Source organism: Elgaria multicarinata, chromosome 17 (assembly GCF_023053635.1).
Source record: "Elgaria multicarinata webbii isolate HBS135686 ecotype San Diego chromosome 17, rElgMul1.1.pri, whole genome shotgun sequence".
NCBI lineage: Eukaryota > Metazoa > Chordata > Lepidosauria > Squamata > Anguidae > Elgaria > Elgaria multicarinata.
The window spans coordinates 19,435,110-19,458,883 of record NC_086187.1 but is presented as its reverse complement, the minus strand read 5'-3'; the positions used below and the strand labels follow the sequence as shown (position 1 = coordinate 19,458,883).

Sequence of the window (23,774 nt, the reverse complement as noted above, 5' to 3'; positions counted from 1 at the left end):
GGGCCAAATTCAATTTTGGGGAGGTTTTTGGGGGGCGCATCCCTGTGGTGGGCGGAGCCAAAGACAAAAAATATCAGCATCTCTTACTGTCAGTACCTAAGGTTTAAGAGATGCATTTAAAACTTTTGGAATAGGAAGAAAACTACACAAAATATAGGAAACCACCAGACAATCTGCAAATGGAGGAAGGGGCGGGGCCTATTGGGGAACCCTAGAGGGTCAGAATGGGACTGCAGGCCGTCCAGAATTGACCCTTTGGGCCTAAGGTTCCCCACTCCTGATTTAAACAGACCAGAATGGACAGTACCAATACAGAATTGGTAACCAGAGTTAAGCTACCAGATGATTTGATTGATCTATTTGATTTCTCAATGGATTTCTGCCCTTAAATGAAAATATAAAATCGTCACAATTTACCTTAATAAACCCCCAGGTGGAGAGAAAGCGTAACATTTCAGGGCTGGGAAAGCATTTTTGAGCATGATGGCCAAAATGGAGGCTGTTCCCCCTCCTAAGCTGTGGCCAACGACGACTAGCTTATATTCCTAGAGAGTAAAAAGAAAAGAAAAGAAACACTAGGATGAAGACAGAAGTCCTGATGGAATCAGCAGCTTAACGCCACTGTCCTATCAGAACTTGCTAGGGAAAAAGTATACTCAGAGTTTGGAAGGCACAACTTACAGGAGCAATAGTGAAGGCTTGGTTCAAAATCCCATCATTTATTAGTCTTCTGTAAATGTAGTTTGCAGCCTGGGTTATCCCCTAGGAGACAGAATTTTAAGTTGACACAAACAGAATCTCCGTTTCAAAACTGGATGCAGTTTTGTAGAGAACTGCTTAGACCAGGGGTAGGTAAAACCCAGTGCCCTCCAGATATTTTCATCTACAACTCCCATAAACCCATTGGCCATACTGGCTGGAGCTGATGGGATTTGTAGTTCAAAACATCTGGAGGACACTAGGGTTTGCCTACCTCTGGCTTAGACTTTAAACCAGCCATCCCCAATTTTATTAATTTATTTAAAACGTTTCTTGGCCGCCTTTTCAGGGCAGAAGCCCTCACAAGGCGGCTTACAACAATCAAATACATAAGAACAGTTAAAACGTTAAAAACAATAAAAACATAAACACAATAAAATAGCAAGTAAAAACAATAAAACCGACAATAAAACCAGCAAGAACAACAAGAACAGCAGCAACAGTACTCATATCATGAAAAGGCCACGGTAAAACGGTCCGGAAACTTCAACTGGTACAAAACAGGGCAGCCCGTTTACTAACAGGGACTGGCCAACGAGACCACATCACGCCAGTCCTTTTCCAGCTTCATTGGCTGCCAGTCCAGGTCCGGGCCCGATTCAAAGTGCTGGTATTAACATTTAAAGCCCTAAACGGCTTGGGGCCAGGCTATCTGAAGGAACGCCTCCTCCCATATGTACCTGCCCGGACCCTAAGGTCATCCTCAGGGGTCCTTCTCCGCGAGCCCCTGCCAAAGGAAGTGAGGCAGGTGGCTACCAGGAGGAGGGCCTTCTCTGCTGTGGCACCCCGGCTGTGGAATGAGCTCCCTAAGGAGGTTCGCTTGGCACCTACATTATATGCTTTCAGACGCCAGGTGAAGACCATTTTATTCTCCCAACATTTTAACAATCTATAAATACACTTTAACATGGTGTTTTAAATTTGTAATTTTGCATTGCTGCTGTTTTTATCTGGTTGAGCTTTTATATTGTATTTTATATTATGGTTTTATACTGTTGTTTTATACTATGAATGGTTTTAATATTTGTGAACCACCCAGAGAGCTCCGACTATTGGGCGGCATAGAAATGAAATAAATAAATAAATAAATAAAAATGTTTTCAAGGCCTTCTTCAAAACCTGCAAGGACGGTGCATGGTGCACCTCCGATGGGAGTTTGTTCTAAAGGTGTGAGGCCACTGCAGAGAAGGCCCTCTCAATTTAATGCCTCTAGGGGCTGTGGACATCCAACTCCCATCAGTTCTAGTGAGTTCTGCCAATGGTCAGGAATCCTGGGAGTTTACAGTCCAAAACATCTAGAAGGCACCAAGTCAGGAAAAGTTGCTCTAAACCTTAGAAGGTGGCCAACACCCCTTGCTTCATTCACCAAAGTTGCTCCTAATCTGTCTGCAACATCATTCTCCTCTGCCAGTGGAGGGCTGTCCAAGGTGCTGGTTTTGGGACCTGGATATCTATAGGACCATCTCCACTCATACGATCTTGTTTGAACAATTTGGTGTTCAGAGGAGCCCTGTTCTGTGTCCCAATGCCATCTGAGCTGCCATGAAATCGGTCGAAATATGCCTTCTCGGTTGTAGCACCCCGCCTGTGGAATTCACTGCCCCAAGACTTGGTTGGCTCTTTTTCTCTGTGCCTGCACAATTAAAGCATCAGCTAAAGTCAATCTTCCATAGATGTTCTTTGTCGTTGGGCACTCTGGGACGATTCAATATCTGCAAAGTTTTACTGGCCGCTGTTTTTATTTAATTCTGCCTCTATTTTTTGTTTTATTGATTTTATCACGGTCACTAGCTGGCTTGAGGGTCCTATTTTAGGACAGAAAGGTGTGATGTAAATATTGTAAAAACAAACCAATGTTAGACATGGCAGCGCTAGTGAGGATGTACACAGGCTTCTCCATTTCCAAGCTAGTTTTCAAGTTACTAGCCCTTAAGTTGGAAAGGAGAAAATACCAGTCATGTCAACCGTCTTTACAGTATTACTTTGCCTAAGAACATTCAAGTTTGCTTTATCAGGTCAATAAAAAAAACCTGTTCTAGAAATACTTGCCCACCTTATGTACAAGACCGTTTTCCAGGACATCTTCTAGAGTTAAGTGCTCACAATCTGCTGAGAGATCCGTGAGGATATCCTGAAGGCAAAGTAAGTAAAATACAGCTTACACATTTTCACTGGTGTAATCACAAACACCATTGCGGCCAGTATGAGGCACATCTTCTCACAGCTGACACCATTAGACATTAGAAGAAAGAGGATCTTAAGATCAAAATATTCTTGGTGGCAGTTTCATTGATATTATTAAGGCATGTAGCATTTAAGGCTGAAATCCTTAGATAGGAGGCACTGAGAGTGACCAGATCTCCCCCGCGAGGTTGGAGACAGAGCTCTGACCCTTGGAGAGGGTGGAAAGGGGTCAGATTGGGGAGGGCGTGATGTGGGAGAGCGGAGGAGGCTCTGGAAATGAAGTACTGAAAGCCCCCCTAGCCCTCTGCCATGATCCCACCATGGGGGAAAATATAGACCAGCCTAAGAGCTAGCTTAAATACTAACCACACTGAACAACCCATCAACAACCCATGGGTTCTCGAAGTGGCTTGTTTGAGAAAAATAAGCCACACTGCGTGGCTAACAAGCCACCCTGCGGAAAATGTTCTCGGTTTAGACAGCACACAAAACCACCGTTCAACAAACAACCCACGGTTCGGCAACAACCCACGCTCAACCACTAAGTGTGGTTTAGCGTGTTGTGTGAACCCAGGCATTATTTCACATTCAGCAGACACCCGTGCCAAGGAGTACATAACCAGCAAATACCCATGGCAAGTAGTAAATAACAAAATGTAACAAGCCGTGCAAAGAAGCACTACCTCAAACGACAAGGTTCCCCTTACAGCTACTACGATGGCTTCTTTCTTGTGATCCAATGCAACGAAGAACGGTATCTCGAAAATCTGAAAACACAAGAAATATGGCATGAAAAGCATGAGATTTCCCACGCTGGCTCATACGAACAGTCCATTTAGGTCAGTGCTGCAACATCTGACAGGGGTTAGCCAAACGCCTTTGGAAGGTATGTAAGCAGGGAGATGCCCACCCCTGTAACAAGGGAATGGGTCACTTCGCTGGGCCTAGGGGACACTTTCAAACCCTTAGACCTTCTCACGGGCCGCATGTTTGTCAGCAGCAGGGGGTGGAGAAATGACAGTGTGTTCAGTAGGAAACCTCTATAAATGGGCATAGTAGGCAATCATACCTTACTTTCAAGGTAATTTTGTTGCTTTTTACCCCTCTGTATCAGTTGGCTGCTGAAAATCATTTGCAAACCACTAGGTTTTGTTTTTTAAACAATGCTGTGAATTTCAGTGGGGCCGCGCCAAAGCACAGGGGCCGCGCATGGGGATGGGGGCCACATGCAGCCTGTGCATCCCTTTCTTAGGCTACCATGGTCCAGTGGCTGATGGACTCCTCTTCCACATAGTTAGGTAGCCCTTTTTAAAAAGCCATTTATGTTAGTTACTTATTTATTACATTTATATCCTGCCTTTTTTCCTCCCAAAGCGGCATAGATAATCCTCCTCCTCTCCATTTTTATCCTCACAACAACAACCCTGTGAGGTGGGTTGGGCTGAGAGTCTGTGAAATTAAGAATGAACTTGAAGGATCTTTTATTCAAACTGCTTACTTTATTGTGAAAGCTGATGTGAATAAAGTCTCTATACTGCAGTCCCGTTATTTTTAAGATGGATCCAAAATGCATGTTAAGATGGTCGCCACCAATAATATCCGTCTCCGTTGGGCTGCTTCTACAACTTAAAAATCAGAAGAAGAAAATGAGACATGAAAAATTCAGACCAGTTAAATTTCCTCCAAGTAGCAGAAACTTCTCATGAAAATACACAATGATATTGATCCAGTAAACCAGTATTGAACAGATGCGTGTACGTACGCACATGGACACACACATTTTGGCAACCCTTTCTTCGCATCACATCAAGTTAACATGGAAAAACAATCAGATGTCTGAAACAGCCCAAAAGAACTATCAAATGTATGAAAGATATTGCCTGTATCAATTTATTTATTTACAATATTTATATACCGGTCCCCATTGAAAATTTCAGAGTGGTGTACAAGATAAAATAACATAAAAACAGAATAAAACACTGCAAATAGATTTTAAAAGAAGCAAAATGTACCGTGAACCATGGCTGGTCATTAAGGAAAGACTTCCTGGAACAATGACGTTTTCAGGAGGTGCCGAAAGGAATACCAAGTTGGTGCCTGCCTGACCTCCAGAGGCAGGGAATTCCATAGGAGGGGGGCCACCACGCTTAAGGCTCTTCCCCTGGTGGACTCCAATCGGAGGATGGGTCTATGTGGAACCACCAGGAGCAGGCCCTCGGATGACCTCAGTGACCGGGCAGGTTGGTAGGGGAGAAGGCACTCTCTCAGGTATCCTGGTCCCAAGTTGTTTAGGGCTTTGTACATAAGTACAAAACCCTTAAACCTGGTTCTTGTACTTGTGTACAAGAACACTGAGCCTCAGCCCCTCCCAACTCAGCTAATGCGGGGAGGAAAGTTCTGTCTGTCAGGGATCTAATCTGTAATGGCCAAGTGAGGACTAGAACGCAGGTCTCCCAAGTCCAACAGTCTAACCACTGCACCTCACTGGCTCTCTGAAACGTTCCCTGTGCTGAATTATGGAAAATAGTTCCCAACAGGCTAATCCACAGGTACACCATTCTCAAACTCCATATTGCATGCAGCAACCTCCTCGCACCAGGAGCTGTCGTACTTCACATTTACGTTCACATACAAAAATGTAAATCGCAAGTTTATTCTTTTTTGTGGTTGTTTAGAATATTGTGGGCCAACCTACCAGTCCCCTTTAAGCTTACAGAACGCTGTAAAAGGATTTGCCATTATGAAGTAAGGCCAGCCATAAGCAGCCGCAGCAAATTTCATATAATGAGCGGAATTTTCTAATTCTTCATCCAAATCATTTGCCTGGGAAAAAGAAAAGAGAGAGAGAGAATGAGAGACAAACCACAGCTTTTAATCTGCCAGTCTTTTCTGGGAAGGAGTACATCAGTGTAGTCAAGACAGTGTCCCTAATGTCGAGTAGTTTTGAAATGAGGCAGGTGTTGGCTAAGGGCAGGTCTTTCTCAGTGGTGGCACCCTGCTCATGGAATGCCCTCCCCAGAGAGTCTCACCTGGCACTACATTGTGGCCTTTTTGGAGCCAAGTGAACACCTTTTTATTCTTCCACACATTTTAGTTTCCATTGCTTTAAATCTGTTATTGTATTTTTACATGGGATGCTGATTTTTACTCTGGTTTATCTGAAGTTTGAAACTTTCTTTAAAAAGTTTCATGTTACATTTTGTCACGTTGCTGTATTTTCTCGTTTTATTTATTTTTTATATATTTTTATTGCATTTATATCCCACCTTTTTTTTCTTCCAAGGAACCCAAGGCGGCGTACATAATCCTACATTTCTATCCTCACAACAACAACCCTGTGAGGTAGGTGGGGCTGAGCGTTTGTGACTGGCCCAAAGTCACCCAGTGGGTTTCCGCGTGGGGACTAGAACCCGGATCTCCTGACTCCCAGTCCAACACTCTAGCCACTACACCACACTGGTGTTAATTGTTGTACACTGCCCGCACAGCTTTGGCAATTGGATGGTATAGAAATGCAATCAAATAAATAAATAAAACCAGAGGGGCTTACCGCAGGAGATAGTGGTGACTGAGTAAGAACTTCTTCAGGATCTTTAAGGCAATTTTCCACCTTATCCTGCTCTTGGTGAAGCAAAGTCAGGCCTGCTGCAACATCACTAGGCACTAAATCTGTGTCCTGCAGTGAGAAATATAGAACAAGTCATAGCAATAACACCCCATTTCTAATGATTCCGTCCCCTGTTCTGTGTCTTAATAAACCGTTTACAGTTATCACTGTAGCATCTGCTAATTTGCTTATTATGGTATTATTATTATTTTTAAAAGGAAGAAAACAAAAGAATGGGGAATAAAGGAAAAGAATGGGAGAATTCGAAAAGAAAGGAAGATTTTTTTTAAAAAATAAAACAGATCATGCTGTTGATAAGTGCAGATGAGAGGACAGTGCAAGGGGGAGGGTGTTTTTTAAAAAATGGACACTAAAAGTTTAGAATTTACGGAACTCTGATACCTTGGAGATGGTTGCATGTTATGGAACTAAACTAGACTTTGGTCAATTTAGGGATTCAGAAAAGCACAGGAGAAGATGGCAATTGAGCTGCACTGCATGGGATCCATCCAGGCCAGACTGGGAACCCGGCAGGATAAATCAGACTCATAGGCTGGGGTTTCCGCACAATACTCAGCAACAATATTAGTTTGAGAAGAGGGAAGGAACGAATGTATGCATATGTGGGCAACTTTAATATTCTTTTGTTTACTGTACAGGATAGCCATGTTTAGAGAAAGGCAGCCCAGTATTTCTCTCTTTACAGGGTAGGTTCAGAAGTAGTTGTTCCAAGTTCTTTGAAAGCCCAGGGAGTAGCGATTAGAGCTTAAATTATGTATTATTGTATGTATTATTACATTTATATCCCGCCTTTTTTCCTCCAAGGAACCCAAGGCGGCGTACGTAATCCTCCTCCTCTCCATTTTATCCTCACAACAACAACCCTGTGAGGTAGAGGTTGGGTTGAGACTCTGTGACTGGCCCAAAGTCACCAGTGGCCGAGTGGGGACTAGAACCCGGATCTCCCGACTCCCAGTCCGACACTTTAGCCACTACACCACACTGGCTCTCAGATGCTCCAGAAGGAGCACGAAGGCATCTTAAGAGACCTATGCAAAATACATTCCAGTAAGATCTACCTACGACTCAAATGAAAGCATCTCTCTCTCTCTTTTGCCATTTTTCATAAACTTACAGAATTTTTATAGAATTAGGGTGGGTGGGAAAGAGAGTATTTTATGTTTTAAATGTTGATTTAGATAGTTCAGCGACTAATAACCATCCACGCGAAGAGAACCATAGAGTATATAAAAAAGAAAGAAGAAAAGAAGGAGGAAAAAAAAACCCCAAGCATTTCTTTCTTACCGAGAAGTAGGCGCGGAAAAGCTCTGCGATGCTCGTAAAAGCCACTCGATGGTCGTCGTCTTGCACGATGCAACAGCACAGCAAACGGATTCTTTTCTCCCACACCCGGGTTGCCGTCTTCTTGACGTTGTAGAACAGCTGCCCCGACTGGCTGCTCTCCAGGTTACGGTTGGGGCAATCCACAATGTACATCTTCCTCCTTCCGCCCAGCGGATCGAAGACGATGACGACGGCCACGACAGTGAAGACGATGATTATCCAGCTGCCGAGGAGAACAGGGGAGAGATTGGAGAAATGCAGGTCAATCAGGGCGTCGTTTCCGATATTCTAGGCATGGCTCAGTTCACATGTTCACTAAAAAGCCGTGCCAAGAAATTCTTGGTTCTGGCAAGTCGAAAACCTTGCAAGCGATCGACAGCGTTGTGGGCAGAACAGCAGAGCTCACAACTGGAAGATGCGAGGGAGACTGGAGCAGGCAGGGACCATCGGGGCCTGCTTCAGTTGAACCCCCCCCCCCCCCCGCCACAGGGCTAACTGCCATCTTCACCCTGTGGGGAAGAAGATGCGAGGGAGACTGGAGCAGGCAGGGACCATCGGGGCCTGCTTCAGTTGAACCCCCCCCCCGCCACAGGGCTAACTGCCATCTTCACCCTGTGGGGAAGAAGATGCGAGGGAGACTGGAGCAGGCAGGGACCATCGGGGCCTGCTTCAGTTGAAACCCCCCCCCCCCCCCGCCACAGGGCTAACTGCCATCTTCACCCTGTGGGGAAGAAGATGCGAGGGAGACTGGAGCAGGCAGGGACCATCGGGGCCTGCTTCAGTTGAACCCCCCCCCGCCACAGGGCTAACTGCCATCTTCACCCTGTGGGGAAGAAGATGCGAGGGAGACTGGAGCAGGCAGGGACCATCGGGGCCTGCTTCAGTTGGAACACCCCCCCCCCCCGCCACAGGGCTAACTGCCATCTTCACCCTGTGGGGAAGAAGATGCGAGGGAGACTGGAGCAGGCAGGGACCATCGGGGCCTGCTTCAGTTGGAACACCCCCCCCCCCCGCCACAGGGCTAACTGCCATCTTCACCCTGTGGGGAAGAAGATGCGAGGGAGACTGGAGCAGGCAGGGACCATCGGGGCCTGCTTCAGTTGGAACACCCCCCCCCCCCGCCACAGGGCTAACTGCCATCTTCACCCTGTGGGGAAGAAGATGCGAGGGAGACTGGAGCAGGCAGGGACCATCGGGGCCTGCTTCAGTTGAACCCCCCCCCCCCCCCCCGCCACAGGGCTAACTGCCATCTTCACCCTGTGGGGAAGAAGATGCGAGGGAGACTGGAGCAGGCAGGGACCATCGGGGCCTGCTTCAGTTGAACCCCCCCCCCGCCACAGGGCTAACTGCCATCTTCACCCTGTGGGGAAGAAGATGCGAGGGAGACTGGAGCAGGCAGGGACCATCGGGGCCTGCTTCAGTTGAAACCCCCCCCCCCCCCCGCCACAGGGCTAACTGCCATCTTCACCCTGTGGGGAAGAAGATGCGAGGGAGACTGGAGCAGGCAGGGACCATCGGGGCCTGCTTCAGTTGAACCCCCCCCCCGCCACAGGGCTAACTGCCATCTTCACCCTGTGGGGAAGAAGATGCGAGGGAGACTGGAGCAGGCAGGGACCATCGGGGCCTGCTTCAGTTGGAACACCCCCCCCCCCCGCCACAGGGCTAACTGCCATCTTCACCCTGTGGGGAAGAAGATGCGAGGGAGACTGGAGCAGGCAGGGACCATCGGGGCCTGCTTCAGTTGGAACACCCCCCCCCCCCGCCACAGGGCTAACTGCCATCTTCACCCTGTGGGGAAGAAGATGCGAGGGAGACTGGAGCAGGCAGGGACCATCGGGGCCTGCTTCAGTTGGAACACACCCCCCCCCCCCGCCACAGGGCTAACTGCCATCTTCACCCTGTGGGGAAGAAGATGCGAGGGAGACTGGAGCAGGCAGGGACCATCGGGGCCTGCTTCAGTTGGAACACCCCCCCCCCCCGCCACAGGGCTAACTGCCATCTTCACCCTGTGGGGAAGAAGATGCGAGGGAGACTGGAGCAGGCAGGGACCATCGGGGCCTGCTTCAGTTGGAACACACACCCCCCCCCGCCACAGGGCTAACTGCCATCTTCACCCTGTGGGGAAGAAGATGCGAGGGAGACTGGAGCAGGCAGGGACCATCGGGGCCTGCTTCAGTTGGAACACCCCCCCCCCCTCCCGCCACAGGGCTAACTGCCATCTTCACCCTGTGGGGAAGAAGATGCGAGGGAGACTGGAGCAGGCAGGGACCATTGGGGCCTGCTTCAGTTGAAACCCCCCCCCCCCACAGGGCTAACTGCCATCTTCACCCTGTGGGGAAGAAGATGCGAGGGAGACTGGAGCAGGCAGGGACCATTGGGGCCTGCTTCAGTTGAAACACCCCCCCCCCCCCCACAGGGCTAACTGCCATCTTCACCCTGTGGGGAAGAAGATGCGAGGGAGACTGGAGCAGGCAGGGACCATTGGGGCCTGCTTCAGTTGAAACCCCCCCCCCCCACAGGGCTAACTGCCATCTTCACCCTGTGGGGAAGAAGATGCGAGGGAGACTGGAGCAGGCAGGGACCATTGGGGCCTGCTTCAGTTGGACCCCCTTCCCCCCAGGGCTAACATCTTCACCTTGTGGGGAAGAAGGAGCTGTTGGTTTGCCCCTCCATTGGGAGATGAGAGGACAGAGCAGGGCCTTCCCACCAGCCTAAACAGTCTCCTTAATTTCTTTTTATTTTCTCCCTCTTCCCTCCCCATCCACTTTTCCTTGTGTGTCACGTCTTTTTTTTTTTTTTAGAATGTAAGCCTGAGGGTAGGGACTGTCTTCTTTATTGATACATTGTAAGCCGCTCCGAGAGCCTTTTGGCTGAGGTGCGGGATAAAAATACTCTAAAATAAATAAATAAATAAATAAACTGGCTCAACACCTGTGCTTCTGGAACGTTTGATCAGAGCTCAGGGGTGAATGGAAGCCTGGCCAGGAAATACACGTTTATTTGTATTTATTTATTTGATACATTTCTATAACCGCTTTCTGCCAGGACACCCTCTGTTTCTATAACATTCAGTCAGTCGGAGCCATTGCTTATGTAGCCAATGTATGTAGTACATTGATGGTGCTATATAAATAAATAATAAAATAAATAATAATAATAACTCGGGGCCTTTTTCATGGTGGCACCCCAGTTGCAGAACGCTCTTACGCCTACATTGCAGTCTTTTCAGTGCCAGGAATAGACATTAATTTTCCAGAAAGGAGCAGGGCCTTCTCCGCTGTGGCACCCCGGTTGTGGAATGAGCTCCCCAGAGAGGTCCACCTGGCGCCTACACTGTACTCTTTCCGTCACCAGCTAAAGACCTTTTTATTCTTTCAGTATTTTAACACTTAATTTTAACAAATTTAAATTATACTGTTCTAACTCTGTATTTTAATCTTATAACAATTTTGCTGCGTGGTTTTATCCTGGTTGCACTTTTTATACTGTATTTTGTATTTGTGCTTTTAACCTGTTGGTTGTTTTATTCTGGTTTTAATTTTTGTGAACCGCTCAAAGAGCTTTGGCTATTGGGCGGTATAAAAATGTAATAAATAAATAAATAAGCCCTTTCAATCCTTCAATTTTGTTTTAAAATGTTTGTTACACTGCTGCTGACTTTTATTTAAAGGTTTTATAAGAACATAAGAAGAGCTGTGCTGGATCAGACCAAGGGTCCATCTAGTCCAGCACTCTGTCCACACACTGGCTGACCAGCTGTGGGCCAGGGACCAACAAGCAGGACATGGTGCAACAGCACCCTCCCACCCATGTTCCCCAGCAACTGGGGCACACAGGCTTACTGCCTCGAATACTGGCGATAGCACACAACCATCAGGGCTAGTAGCCATGGATAGCCTTTGCCTCCAGGAATTTATCCAGCCCCCTTTTAAAGCCATCCAAATTGGTGGCCATCGCTACATCTTGTGGTAGTGAGTTCCATAATTTAACTATGCACTGTCTGAAGTTATATTATGTTGTATTTTAGGATTTTCATTTTTGTGAACTGCCCTGAGAACTTTAGCTATTGGGTGGCATAGAAACAAAATAACATAATAATCCTTACCTGGCAATGACTGTTCCATATATGGCACTTATCATAGTCCTTTCACAATTTACTCCATGGTCCGATACCCAAACGGCTCCTACAACAGCCCAGACCAGCTCTGGCAAGTAAAGGGCCAGGCGCAAGTACAACAATTTAGGAAGAGATTTCCTTGGGCCAGGATTGGAAATGGTTCCTGAAAGGAATAGTTGTATCGGTTATATAAAACAGTTTTGGAGGTTTTAAAAAAAGACCTCACTCCACTGGCTGCTAATTAGTTTCCAAGCAAAGTACAAAGCGTTGGTCATTACCTTCAAAGCCCTACATGGTTTGGGTCCAGGTTACCTGTGGGATCGCCTTCTCCCGTACAGTCCGCCCCGCACACTCAGGTCCTCTGGGGAGAACTTACTTCAGTCAGCCAAAATTAGGCTGACAACTGTTACCCAGAGGACCTTCTCTTCTGCCGCCCCCAGACTGTGGAACGGCCTGCCGGAGGAGATCCGTCAACTTTACTCTCTCTCCAAGTTTAGGACAGCCATAAAAACTAATCTCTTCTGGCAGGCCTACCCAGATGAATGTCAGACCAAGAATTTTTAAGATCTGTTGATTGTCATTCCTATGCTGTATTGATTTTATATGCGCTTTAAATTAATGTTATGTATCTGATTTATACTGTATTGTACTAATGTTGTTCCCTGCCTCGATTCAAAGGGAGAGGCGGGTAAGAAATAAATAAAATAATAATAATAATAATAATAATAATAATAATAATAATAATAATAACATCATATAATTGTGACCTAGATTTTCATATCATCAATCCTTGCAAAGAAAGAAGGAAATTTAAGTAGTAAAAGGCCTCACTTCACACCTAGTCACAGTAAAGTGCTGCCTGCAGGCTGCTAAATTTAAGATCTTTACAAATGGGAACAATTATCTTTTGTGTTGAGGAACTTGATTTCCCCCCAGCTATGGTGAGGATTGTAGCTAAGCCCAGAGGAGAGATTTTTTTTGGGGGGGGGCATGGGGGGAATGAAATCAGCCTCGCTGCTAACAAAAAAGTGCCAGCCTTGGTCCATGAGAGCCCAGATTTCACTACACCACAGAGTATGAATCTTTCCAGAGGGGCAGAGAAAGGAGGATCTAGGATCAGATCTCCTCCTCTGAGTTCAGAGCTCTATATCCAACCTTGGAAGCTGAATTCCGATGCATCTTACGGTCTTTGGGATGCTCTCCCAGGGACCGGAGAATAGTGCCACGACACAGGCTCTGAACAACAGACCCGGCCGCGGCTACTCCCTGCTCAAGCCAAGCACCACCGTTTGATACGCCTGAGGCAAGGGATAAAAACCACCTTCCTCCAAACTATGTGGAGAAAGGGGTTTAAAATGGAGAATGGATTTTAATTTATATAATAATGCGTTGTGAGTTATATCTGCTTAGGTGAATGATTGTCAGAGTGGGTGCTGAATGTGTAAACTTAAGATGATAAATGCCAAACAGACACGTGGGATTTTTGTGGTAGTTAAAACAAAAATGATTAAAATTTATTTTTTAAAGTTCACAAGCTTTGTTTCAAATTAAAACATTTCAAAACCTTTTTTGAAACCTTTCATCCAATCCTTTCACTCATTCACATACACGCTTTCCTTTCTCTCACACATTCACTCTTGAACTTTCTTTATTATCAGTTTTGATTAATATACACTAACTATCAGCACACCACCCTCAAAAGACACCACTCTCTACACTGGACCTCAAATTCTCCAGAACCCAAGTACTCTACACACAGAGAGCTAAAGCACTAAAGGCTACAGACTCTAAGAGTACCCAAACGTCCCCCCTCAATCCCCTCAGTCATTCCCTTATATATCACTCCTTCCCCTCCTAAGACATTCTAACTCCACCCACTCAGGTCAACATTCTAAACACACCACAGACTTACCAATTCCAGACATACATTAGGGAACTGACTTGTGGGCTGTAACGCCACAAATAGCACCTCTAATATACACATAATAATGATCACTACATTGTTATAACACATATACCGATGATATCTTATTACTCTCTCTTATAAAACGTGATTTATTTGACAAGAACTTGGAAGGTGGCGGCGGTATCATCCCTTGGCTTCTTTAAAGATGAACTATATAGTCTTGCTGGAGCAAAGCACTGTCATATGCTGCAATTATATTCAACGAACACCTACAATTATTATTTGCTAGCTCCTGAACAATGCACTTAAAGTGAAACAGCTGTCTGCTGGCAGCTCACCATATAAATGCCTCTAGGTTGTAGCCAATGTTAGTCCTATTTAGAGTAGAGCAAAAAAACAGGTGCTAACTTTAACCAAAACCAAAATGTAGATAGCAAAGAAGTTAAGGAAATAGGTGTAATGATCAAAATTAACACTTAATATAAGTTTCCCAGAGCACTTATTATACACATTCAAAGTCAATAACACAATACAAATCGCGCTCAATCATCACAAAAAGCAAATGCCAAACGCGTTTCGATGTTGTTAGCTACTTGTGTTTGAAAACTGAGTCAGATTGCAAACGCTGATGCACTTTATTCTTCATTGAGGGGAGTGACATTTATACATCCCTCAAATTTGGAAATAACCAGGTCAGCCCCCTTTTAAAAAAAACTGCTCTGAAGTACATAAAAGCCTAGCTGTTTGACCACTAAAGAAGACAAGCCGTCAAAACGTGTTTGGCCTATGCTTTTTGTGATGACTGAGCAAGATTTTTACTGACTTTGAATGTGTATAATAAGTGCTCTTGGAAACTTATATTAAGTGTTAATTTTGATAATTACACTTTGTATTATTTTTTTTATATTTGTTGTATTACCTATTTCCTTAACTTCTTTGCTATCTACTTAAGAGTAGACCCATTGAAATTAATGGGATGTAAGTTAGACCATTAGGTATAATCTAGGCAATATTTTTAGGAGTGCTGAAGCTGGATATCAAGAGTACAGGACACGGAATAACGGGCTGAAGTTACAGGAAGTCAGATTCCGGCTGGACATCAGGAAAAACTTCCTGACTGTTAGAGCAGTGCGACGGTGGAATCAGTTACCTAGGGAGGTTGTGGGCTCTCCCACACTAGAGGCCTTCAAGAGGCAGCTGGACAAGCATCTGTCAGGGATGCTTTAGGGTGGATTCCTGCATTGAGCAGGGGGTTGGACTCGATGGCCTTATAGACCCCTTCCAGCTCTACTGTTCTATGATTCTAAGTCTATTACTGCCAATGTGAGAGCACTTAAAAAGAATGTAACGTAGAACACCATTTACCTTGCATGCTGATATATAAAATGGAAGATAGTGCACATATTATGGCTGCCAGGAGAATAAGGAGGACGAGAAGGTAGCTGTGCAACAACCCCCCTCCGGCACAGTTAAATTCTCCTTTGTGTACCGAATATAAAACCAGAATTCCAATCCACCTACAGGAACAAAACAAAAAGACAAGGTGTCATTTACGAAGGAACGCTTGGACAGGCTGCAGGATCACAGCACAATCCTATAGATTCCCATTGCTCAGGAGTATGTCGGTATGGTAGTGCAGCGTCATTCCCCCAAGACTCATATCTTCACTTAAGGATTCACAAGGGTACACAGAAAGAGAAACCTTCCATAATTAGTCTAATCTTAATTGGGTGTGCTGGCTGGGGCGTGCTGGGAGCTATAGGACTTATTTCTGTCTAAACATTTCTTCTTCTTCTTCTTCTTCTTCTTCTTCTTCTTCTTCTTATTATTATTATTATTATTATTATTATACATTTTTATACCATCCCACAGCTGAAGCTCTCTGGGATGTTCACAAAGATTAAAAAACATTTTAAAATGCATTATACAAAGCAGGGTGGATAAAAATCAATGACTTTTAAAAAATAAATTAAAAAATGGATTTTTTAAATTTAAATTGGATTTTTTTAATAAAATGCTTTTTGAGGAAAAATCTATCTAAAGATAGTTTTCTATTTAAAATACATTATAGTCCAAAGGTTATTCATCATGAAATAAGGATTACCAAATTTCTTCAATTCTAAGACACACTTTTTCCCCCATATAAACATCTCTAAAAACGGGGTGCGTCTTAGAATCACGGGTGTGTCTTAGGTTTTTTTTTTTCTGTTGGTGGTACTGAAATTAGTGTGCGTCTTACAATTGATGGCGTCTTACAATCAAAGAAATACAGTAGTTTTTAGTTATGTAGCATGAGGCTGTTTAAATTTTTTGGTAAATGAATTCCACTAATCCATTCACAATGTCATGCTCTTCTAGAGGTTTCTGTAAGATTATTTTTCTCCTTCTAATAAAGTACAACAGAAAAGTTGTCCAAATAAGAATGATTAACCTATTAAACTGGAGATAGTTCACCTCGCAATGATTTCGTAATGATCTATCTGTGATGTGTTTGTAATAATATAACCAAATCAGTATTTTTTTATGTAACTGTAAAACTAATCTGAAAAGTTGCTATTCTAAAAATGAAACCTTCATCTGGTTGTAAATATTAAGTTTATAACAGCAAGAATGAGTCTTTGATAACTCTGAGTTGTGTAAAATATAGTGCGGAAGGGTGCACTTTTGGGGGTGGGGAAGTCACATGATTAAATCGAGACTTTCTGAGTAGTGATTTAAATCAAATTGATTTAAATCAAATCCACCCTGATACAAAGTGTAAAATCATTTACATGAAAACATATAATCAGACAGCACACAGAGACTACAGATATAAGTCACACAGGATTGTGCCTTACATGAATCTTCCTCTTGGATAGTATCACTGAAACCATCATTAACAACAACAATAAACATTACACAACCTCTTAACTCTGCTTAAGGGATAGCATTTCTGGGAATGAGAGATTGTCACAATAACATCTGCCTTCTATAACATGCAACAAAATACAAACAGCCTATATTACAATTTACCTTGTAAACTGCCTTGGGAAAGCTCAGCCTGAAAAGGCAGTATAATAATTTTTTTTAATGAAAAGGAATATTAGTAATATAGAACTTTGGTAGACTATTCATCTTTCTAGCCTGCTAATTCTCTCTTGCTGTTTGTTGTGTTTTTAATAATCATTTCCAATGGCAAACAATCCTGAACAATACTTACATCTCAGTAATAACATTAATCCCTAAATCCGTCTTCACATAACCTGGTGTCCTAAAGATGTTTTGGACTACAAATCCCATCAGTTCCAGCCAGCACGGCCAATGATAAGGGATGGTGGGAGCTATACTCCAAAACATCTTGAGGATATCAGGTGGTGGAAGGTTGCCCTAGATAATTTACTGGATTTCCCCTAAATTCTCTTTTTTCAATTGCACTTTTCTTCAGACACTTCGGGGGGGGGGGGGGGGAAAATGGAAAGGGATACCATCTGCTGCTTCAAGGCTGAGCATACTGTAAAACCTAAGCACTGATATTTGCATTATTTTTCAAGAAGGAGAAACTAGTCGTTGAGAATTTGTCGGCTACAGAGAACTGAAGTATAAGCAGCTTTGCTCTCAGCTTGAAGTTGACAATAAAAATTGATTGTCAGCCGAACCTTGCCTCAGAAGACCTGTGGATAGGAGCTCAGAGATGCCTGGATATAGGATTACCTGCAGTCTAATACTGATCTAGTAACCTGTTTTCAACAGTGACTGAAGGCTCCAGGGAAAAAAATGAGAATGTGGATAGGGAGACATTTTTCTCCCTCTCTCATAATACTAGAACCTGGAGTCATCCCATGTAGCTGATTGGTGGGAGATTCAGCTCAGGTAAAAGGAAGTAATTCTTCACACAGTGCAATAGTTAAACTATGGAACTCACTACCACAAGACAAGGTGAGGGCTACCATTTTGGATGGCTTTAAAAGGGGGTTGGATAAATTCCTAGAGGAGAAGGCTATCAATGGCTACTAGTCCTGATGGCGAAGTGCTAACCTCCAGTATCAGGCAGTAAGCCTGTACAAACTAGTTGCTGGGGAACATGGGTGGAAGGGCGCTGTTGCCCGATCTTTTGTGTGTGGGTCCCTGGTCGACAGCTAGCTGGCCACTGTGTGAACAGAGTGCAGGGCTACATGGACCCTTGGTCTGATCCAGCAGGGCTCTTCTTATGTTCTTATAACTACAATTCTCAAAAACAACTAAGAGTCTTGCGGCAACGTAGTACGTTTCTGAATATCATTTACTGGGGAATAACAATCACGGCGGACTACACATCAGGGATCTCTAGCTCCTGTATACTCTGGTCCCTTGATTAGGAATCACAGTAGTTAAAAACGTAAGAGCTGCACTGAAACAGATGAAAGGGTTTTCTAGTCCAGCATTCTCTTCCCACAATAGCTAATCAGATGCCTATGGAAAGCCCACAAGCAGGACATGAATCCAGTAACACCCTCCCACTTATGTTCCCCTGCAAATGGCACTGAGAGGCATGCTGCGTCCAATCCTGAAGATTTGTTTTTATTTTATTTATTATTGCATTTATATCCCGCCTTTTTTCCTCCAAGGAACCCAAGGCGGCGTTCACAATCCTCCTCCTCTTCATTTTATCCTCACAACAACCCTGTGAGGTAGGTTGGACTGAAAATCTGTGACTGGCCCAAAGTCACCCAGTGGGTTTCCATGGCTGAGTGGGGACTAGAACCTGGATCTCCTGGCTTCCAGTCCAACACTTTAGCCACTACACCACACTAGTGTAGTGTGGTGCAGCTATCATTACTAGCAGCAATTGATAACCTTATCCTTCACGAATGTGCGTAATTCTCTTTTAAAGCCATCCAAGTTGGCAGCCATCACTGCATCTTATGGGAGTGAATTCCATAGTTGAACTACGCACTGTGTTAAGAAATCCTTTTATGTGTCCTGGTTAAACAGGACTGAAACTTGTTCACGTTAGTAATACAGGCATGTCCTTTCAGGGCTTAATTGGAATAATGACTTCCCAGCGCTTCACTCCAGCGCTTCCTTTCAAATTCAGTGCCAAGGTTCAGCCTTAGGACATGAAGAGTTCAAAGAGGTGCCTCTGACCATGTGCAGAAGATGTTCCCCTTAAAATTAATCTACCACAATCAGTGCCCCACACAAGAAAGACCAGACTTTCCAAATCAGAGTGCAAACGAAGATGATCAGGGTTCTGGAAACAAAGCCCGATGAGGAGAAACCGAAAGAACTTGGCAAGAAGAGAAGTCTGAGGGGAGACCTGATAGCACTCTTCAATTACTTGAAAAGTTGTCACACAGAGGAGGGCCAGGATCTCTTCTCGATCATCTCAGAGTGCAGGACACAGAATAATGGGCTCAAGTTACAGGAAGCCAGATTCCAGCTGGACATCAGGAAAAACTTCCTGAATGCTAGAGTAGTATAGAACCAATGACCTACGGAGGTCATGAGCTCTCCCACACTAGAGGCAATCAAAATGCAGCTGGACAGCCATCTGTTAGGTATGCTTTAAGGTGGATTCCTGCATTGAGCAGGGGGTTGGGTTTGATGGCCTTAGAGGCCCCTTCCAACTCTACTATTCTATGATCTGCATGAGATAAATTGCTAACATATTTCATTAAAGAAATTAAGCATTGCAATGCTTATTATTTTGTGGTAGTACCCTGTCTTCTATTGACAACATAACCGTGTTACGCCATAGATCTTACCAGATCACCCTGATTGAAAGCTCAAAGGCTCCTGGGAAGACAAAGTCGTCACTGCCTATGGCCCAACGCCTCCCAAATATCACCATCCCAGGCATGGTGGAGACCTTGTTATTACTCCTGTTCCTCACCACCTGCAGGAGAACATACAAGCACTTACAGAATCTCATTGGTATTTCTCTCCAGCCTGAGAAAATATCAGTTTTTGACCCAAATACACTTATACCAATTTAATTTCAGTTCTGATCAAGTTTCAGCCATTCTCTCCTCTCCCCCTCTATGGTACTGGTCAGAGTTCAGGTCTAATGACACATTGCAATGTAGGCCCATTCTTCGTTCTTAACTAAGTTATCCTTGTACATCCCCTAGTTAACTCCACTGTTGCAAAGTGTCACAGTGCCTTACTTATTATTGTTATTACATTTATATCTCGCCTTCTTTCCTCTTGCAAGGAACTCAAGACAGCTTACATAAGTCCTCCTCCTCCTCTCTATTTTAGTCTCACAACAGCCCTGTGAGATAGGTTGGGCTGAGAGTTAGTTATTAGCCCAAAGTTACCCAATAAGCTTAATGACGAAGTGTGGAGACTAGAACCCAGATCTCCTGAGTCCCAGCCCAATGCTCTAGACACTACACCACACTGGAACCACATAGATTTTGCAGTGTCTGGATCTACTTCCTACTTCACCTGATCCCCAAACCCTTCAACACTCTCCCATTTGTCCTCCAAAACTCCTCCAGGTAACATTTCTGCAGTCACCATCCACCAAAATTCCCCTCCAACCTCCTGCTTTTAGCTTTACTCTCTATTTATTCCTATAAGCTCCAGTGAAGCCTCACTGACTGAAGATATGTCATCCACTTAAACACCCAACCAAGAGAATCATGTGGTACCTTAAAAGTAGGGTGACCATATGAAAAGGTGGACAGAGCTCCTGTATCTTTAACAGTTATGTAGAATGCATGCAGCATCAGGTGAAACTCTCTCTCAGTCACAACGGTTAAAGCTGCAGGAGCCCTGCTCTCTTGACCAGATACAAAAGAGGACAGGGCTCCTGCAGCTTTAACTGTGGTGATGAAGAGGGAATTTCACTAGGTACTGCATGCCTACAAATGACACCTGCTGAAATTCTCCTTTCTATACAACTATGAAAGATACAGGAGCCCTGTCCTCCTTTTCATAGGGTCACCCTACTTAAAAGACCAAGGATATATTGTGGCACAAACTTTTGTTGCTCGCTGGAGCGGTTCTCTAGCCTATGAAAGCTTATGCCACTCTAACTGTTAGACTTTAAGGTGCCACAAGACTCTAAAGTTTGTTACAGCAAACACTGCCAGAAGTTTCTTAGCACCTTAAAGGCTAACAGATTTTACCAGGGCATAAGCTTTCACAGACTAGAGCCTCCTTCAGGCGCTTTAATCGCTAAGATGCCACAAGCCTCTTTGTGGCATTTGTTGCAACAGACTTGCAGCTAGCAAGCCCAACTAAACTGAACAGGACTTAGTTCCTAGTGTGCACCCAACAGGTGCAGGGCGTAACCATCACCTCGTAGCAACTTAAAAAGGCCAAAAAGACTTACGGCAGCGTTTTGCTCTCCTAGACCTGAACCCACAGGAGCGGCTTCTACCACAACAAAACCATTCGTCCTTTACACAGGTTACAACAGAACTTCCAAACGTTGTTGTTATTATACGTCACGGGTTGTGGCAGGCGTGTGCCAAATTCCACAGGGTGGCACGCTGCCTTAAGTCTCGCTGCAGCGTCTCCTGTAGAATTAGGCACACATGTATAAATCACCTGTGACATTTTCATTTCGTTTTAATTTAAAAACAAATACATTACATTTAACATACACCCCTTTTCTAGGTTGGGCCCAGTTTTCCTGCCAACAAACACCCCTCTGGGAACTTAACCCTCCTCCCCAAACCATGTTTTCCCCTTGCAAAAACAACCCCTGCCCTTTTCTTCTCCTAGTGGGACCTAAGCAGCCCCGTTACCAATTCCCACAACCTCAGGAGACCCCCCTCCTGCCCCCCCAAATCCTTCCAAGGCTTCCCTTCCCCTTACAAGGCCACCCTCCCCACCCCCAGGCCACAGCGCCCCCTTTCTGCAGCTTCAGAAGTGCCACGCCAGCCCTACCTGCTCTGCACCAGCCTTCTGCTTCTCTCGAAAGCAGGTCACCTACTGACAACACGGCGTCATGACGCACTGACGTCTACCTCTGGGTTCTACTTCCCAACACCTCCTCCTCCAGCGGGCGGCTTTCGTGTACGCCTGCGCACTACCTACCCCGCCGCGAGCCTGTGGAAGTCCATTGCCATTGTTTGCCGGCCGGTGTTGGAAGAGGAGCATGCGCAAAGGAGGGGGGCCGCAGAGAAGGGGAAGCTTCATGTCAAAGAGGTAGGTATTACACAAGAGAGCTCCACGCAGCACAACGTTCCGGTTCAGATTTGACTCCTGCATGCAGCGGGTGGGAAAATACCGAGGAGTCAGTGGAGGCAGAGTGGCTCCGATTAAGGTGGGGTTGTAAGTCCATTTGGGATTTTACTCAGAACTCTAAAGGAGGCGTCTAAAGTGCCTATTTTGGAGATAGCTTCTTTAGAGCTTTGACTGGTTCTGAGTGAAACCCAGAATGGATTCACAGCCCCACCGAGATCGGAGTCACCAGCCTCCCCTGCTAGGAGTGATCATGTCCGAATTGAAACTAAAACAAGCGGTGGGCGAGTTAACCGGCAAAGAAGTTGTCTTTCGCGTTCAAATAAGTAATACCATCTGCCCGCCAAAAAAGTAATAAGATAGAAAAGATGACTTAAAATCCACATATTTTATTTTAGTATAAGCTGCTCTGAAAGGCAACCTGGAAATATTTTAAATACCAATAATAGAAGAATGCCTTAATAGAACAGTTCAAAGGTCGCAAAAAAGTGCAAGCTTTCGAGATCTACAGGTTTCTTCAAGCAAGACATTGCAAAAATCTCGAAAGCTTGCACATTTGGCGGGGGTGGCGTGATCTTTGAGTTGGTTTAATTAAGGTACTTGCTCCATTAAGCATCTTTGAATTATTTATGGCCAACACAGCTACCGTTGCTTTTCCTCCACCATTTCCCAAGTCGGCTCTTGTGCTTTAGAGTTGCAATGAAAAGGAACCATTAAACTTGCCTGCTTTATTTGCAAGTTTCTGCATGAATTCTGGAGTATTGTGTATTGTGTCCTGCCCTCGAAGACATCTGCCAACTGCAACCGCAAGTTTCACTATGGAGTCCTTAAGAGCCCAGCTCTTATTGCTTTTACGCCCTTCCTTATCCAGACATGTGCGTGGCGCTGCGGAAAAACGCAACCAGTCTAGCATTTGCTGAAACTCCTTGTCAAATACCGTTTTAAAAAAAGCCATTAGCACTAGCGCCTTGTCTCATGGAATCGCACTCCTTAACATACTCCCAGCCCAAGTCTACGCGTGTTCAAAAGGACTTACCCCTAACTGTATAGAATTGTTTCCTCGGGTTAGCCGGTATTCGCGTCCTGGGAGTTGTTCACCCACTGATTTTTTAATATTGCAATTTCTGATTGAGGTACTTCTTTAAAAAAAAAACCCAAGCCTGGCCTGTTTGTCCTAAGTTGAATAGCACTGCTGGCAGGTAGCGTCTATCAGATGGGAAGATGCAGATAGATTCTTGAGGTGCTGCATCATTAGGTGTTGCTTAAGCAGATTATGCGCAGGGGTGGACAACCTGAAGCCCTCCAGATATCACTGGACTGCAAAACCGCCCAGAGAGCTTCGGCTGTGGGGCGGTATATAAATGTAATTAAATAAATAAATCCTAGACAGCATAGCTGATGAGTTTCAGTTCAGGTGGGTCACAAGTTGCCCAGCCATGAGATAAGAGAACAGGATTGAAATGTGGACTTGTTGCAGTGTCTGGTTTGTGCCTCTGGAAATCATAGGATGGAAATAAGTTCTACGTAACTACATGGGGAGAAAACCCACTCACCCCTGAACTGTTTAATTGGGGAAGAATCAGGATGAAGCTTCTGCATATAATTAATCGCTTTCCCCATATAATTTAAGTGCTGCCTCCATTTCACATCTAAAACATCCTCAAAAGCTGTCGGTGCAAATCCTAGGTACTTTGATCTTC

General features: G+C 44.8%; 1 protein-coding gene across 6 annotated transcripts in view; it reads right to left on the bottom strand.

Moving 5' to 3' along the window:
- DAGLB (diacylglycerol lipase beta) overlaps window positions 1–21,864 on the bottom strand; it is a 28,537-nt gene extending 6,673 nt beyond the window's left edge. For 4 of the 6 annotated variants that reach the window (XR_010026240.1, XM_063143127.1, XM_063143131.1 and 1 more), the window contains exons 1-11: window positions 19,641–19,829; window positions 15,283–15,434; window positions 12,000–12,174; window positions 7,856–8,117; window positions 6,494–6,619; window positions 5,639–5,766; window positions 4,442–4,568; window positions 3,627–3,710; window positions 2,813–2,890; window positions 682–762; window positions 418–545 (exon numbers count right to left, since the gene is read on the bottom strand). Coding sequence is in view for 5 of the 6 variants with exons in the window: in XM_063143127.1 (XP_062999197.1) it covers window positions 418–545; window positions 682–762; window positions 2,813–2,890; window positions 3,627–3,710; window positions 4,442–4,568; window positions 5,639–5,766; window positions 6,494–6,619; window positions 7,856–8,117; window positions 12,000–12,174; window positions 15,283–15,434; window positions 19,641–19,807 (1,508 nt within the window). In the remaining variant the exon portion in view is untranslated. Of the gene's footprint in view, window positions 1–417; window positions 546–681; window positions 763–2,812; window positions 2,891–3,626; window positions 3,711–4,441; window positions 4,569–5,638; window positions 5,767–6,493; window positions 6,620–7,855; window positions 8,118–11,999; window positions 12,175–15,282; window positions 15,435–19,640; window positions 19,830–21,217; window positions 21,405–21,777 lie in introns of those variants that run through there. The other 2 variants (XM_063143128.1, XM_063143129.1) reach the window with 2 other exon arrangements.
- Window positions 21,865–23,774: the final 1,910 nt, after the last annotated feature.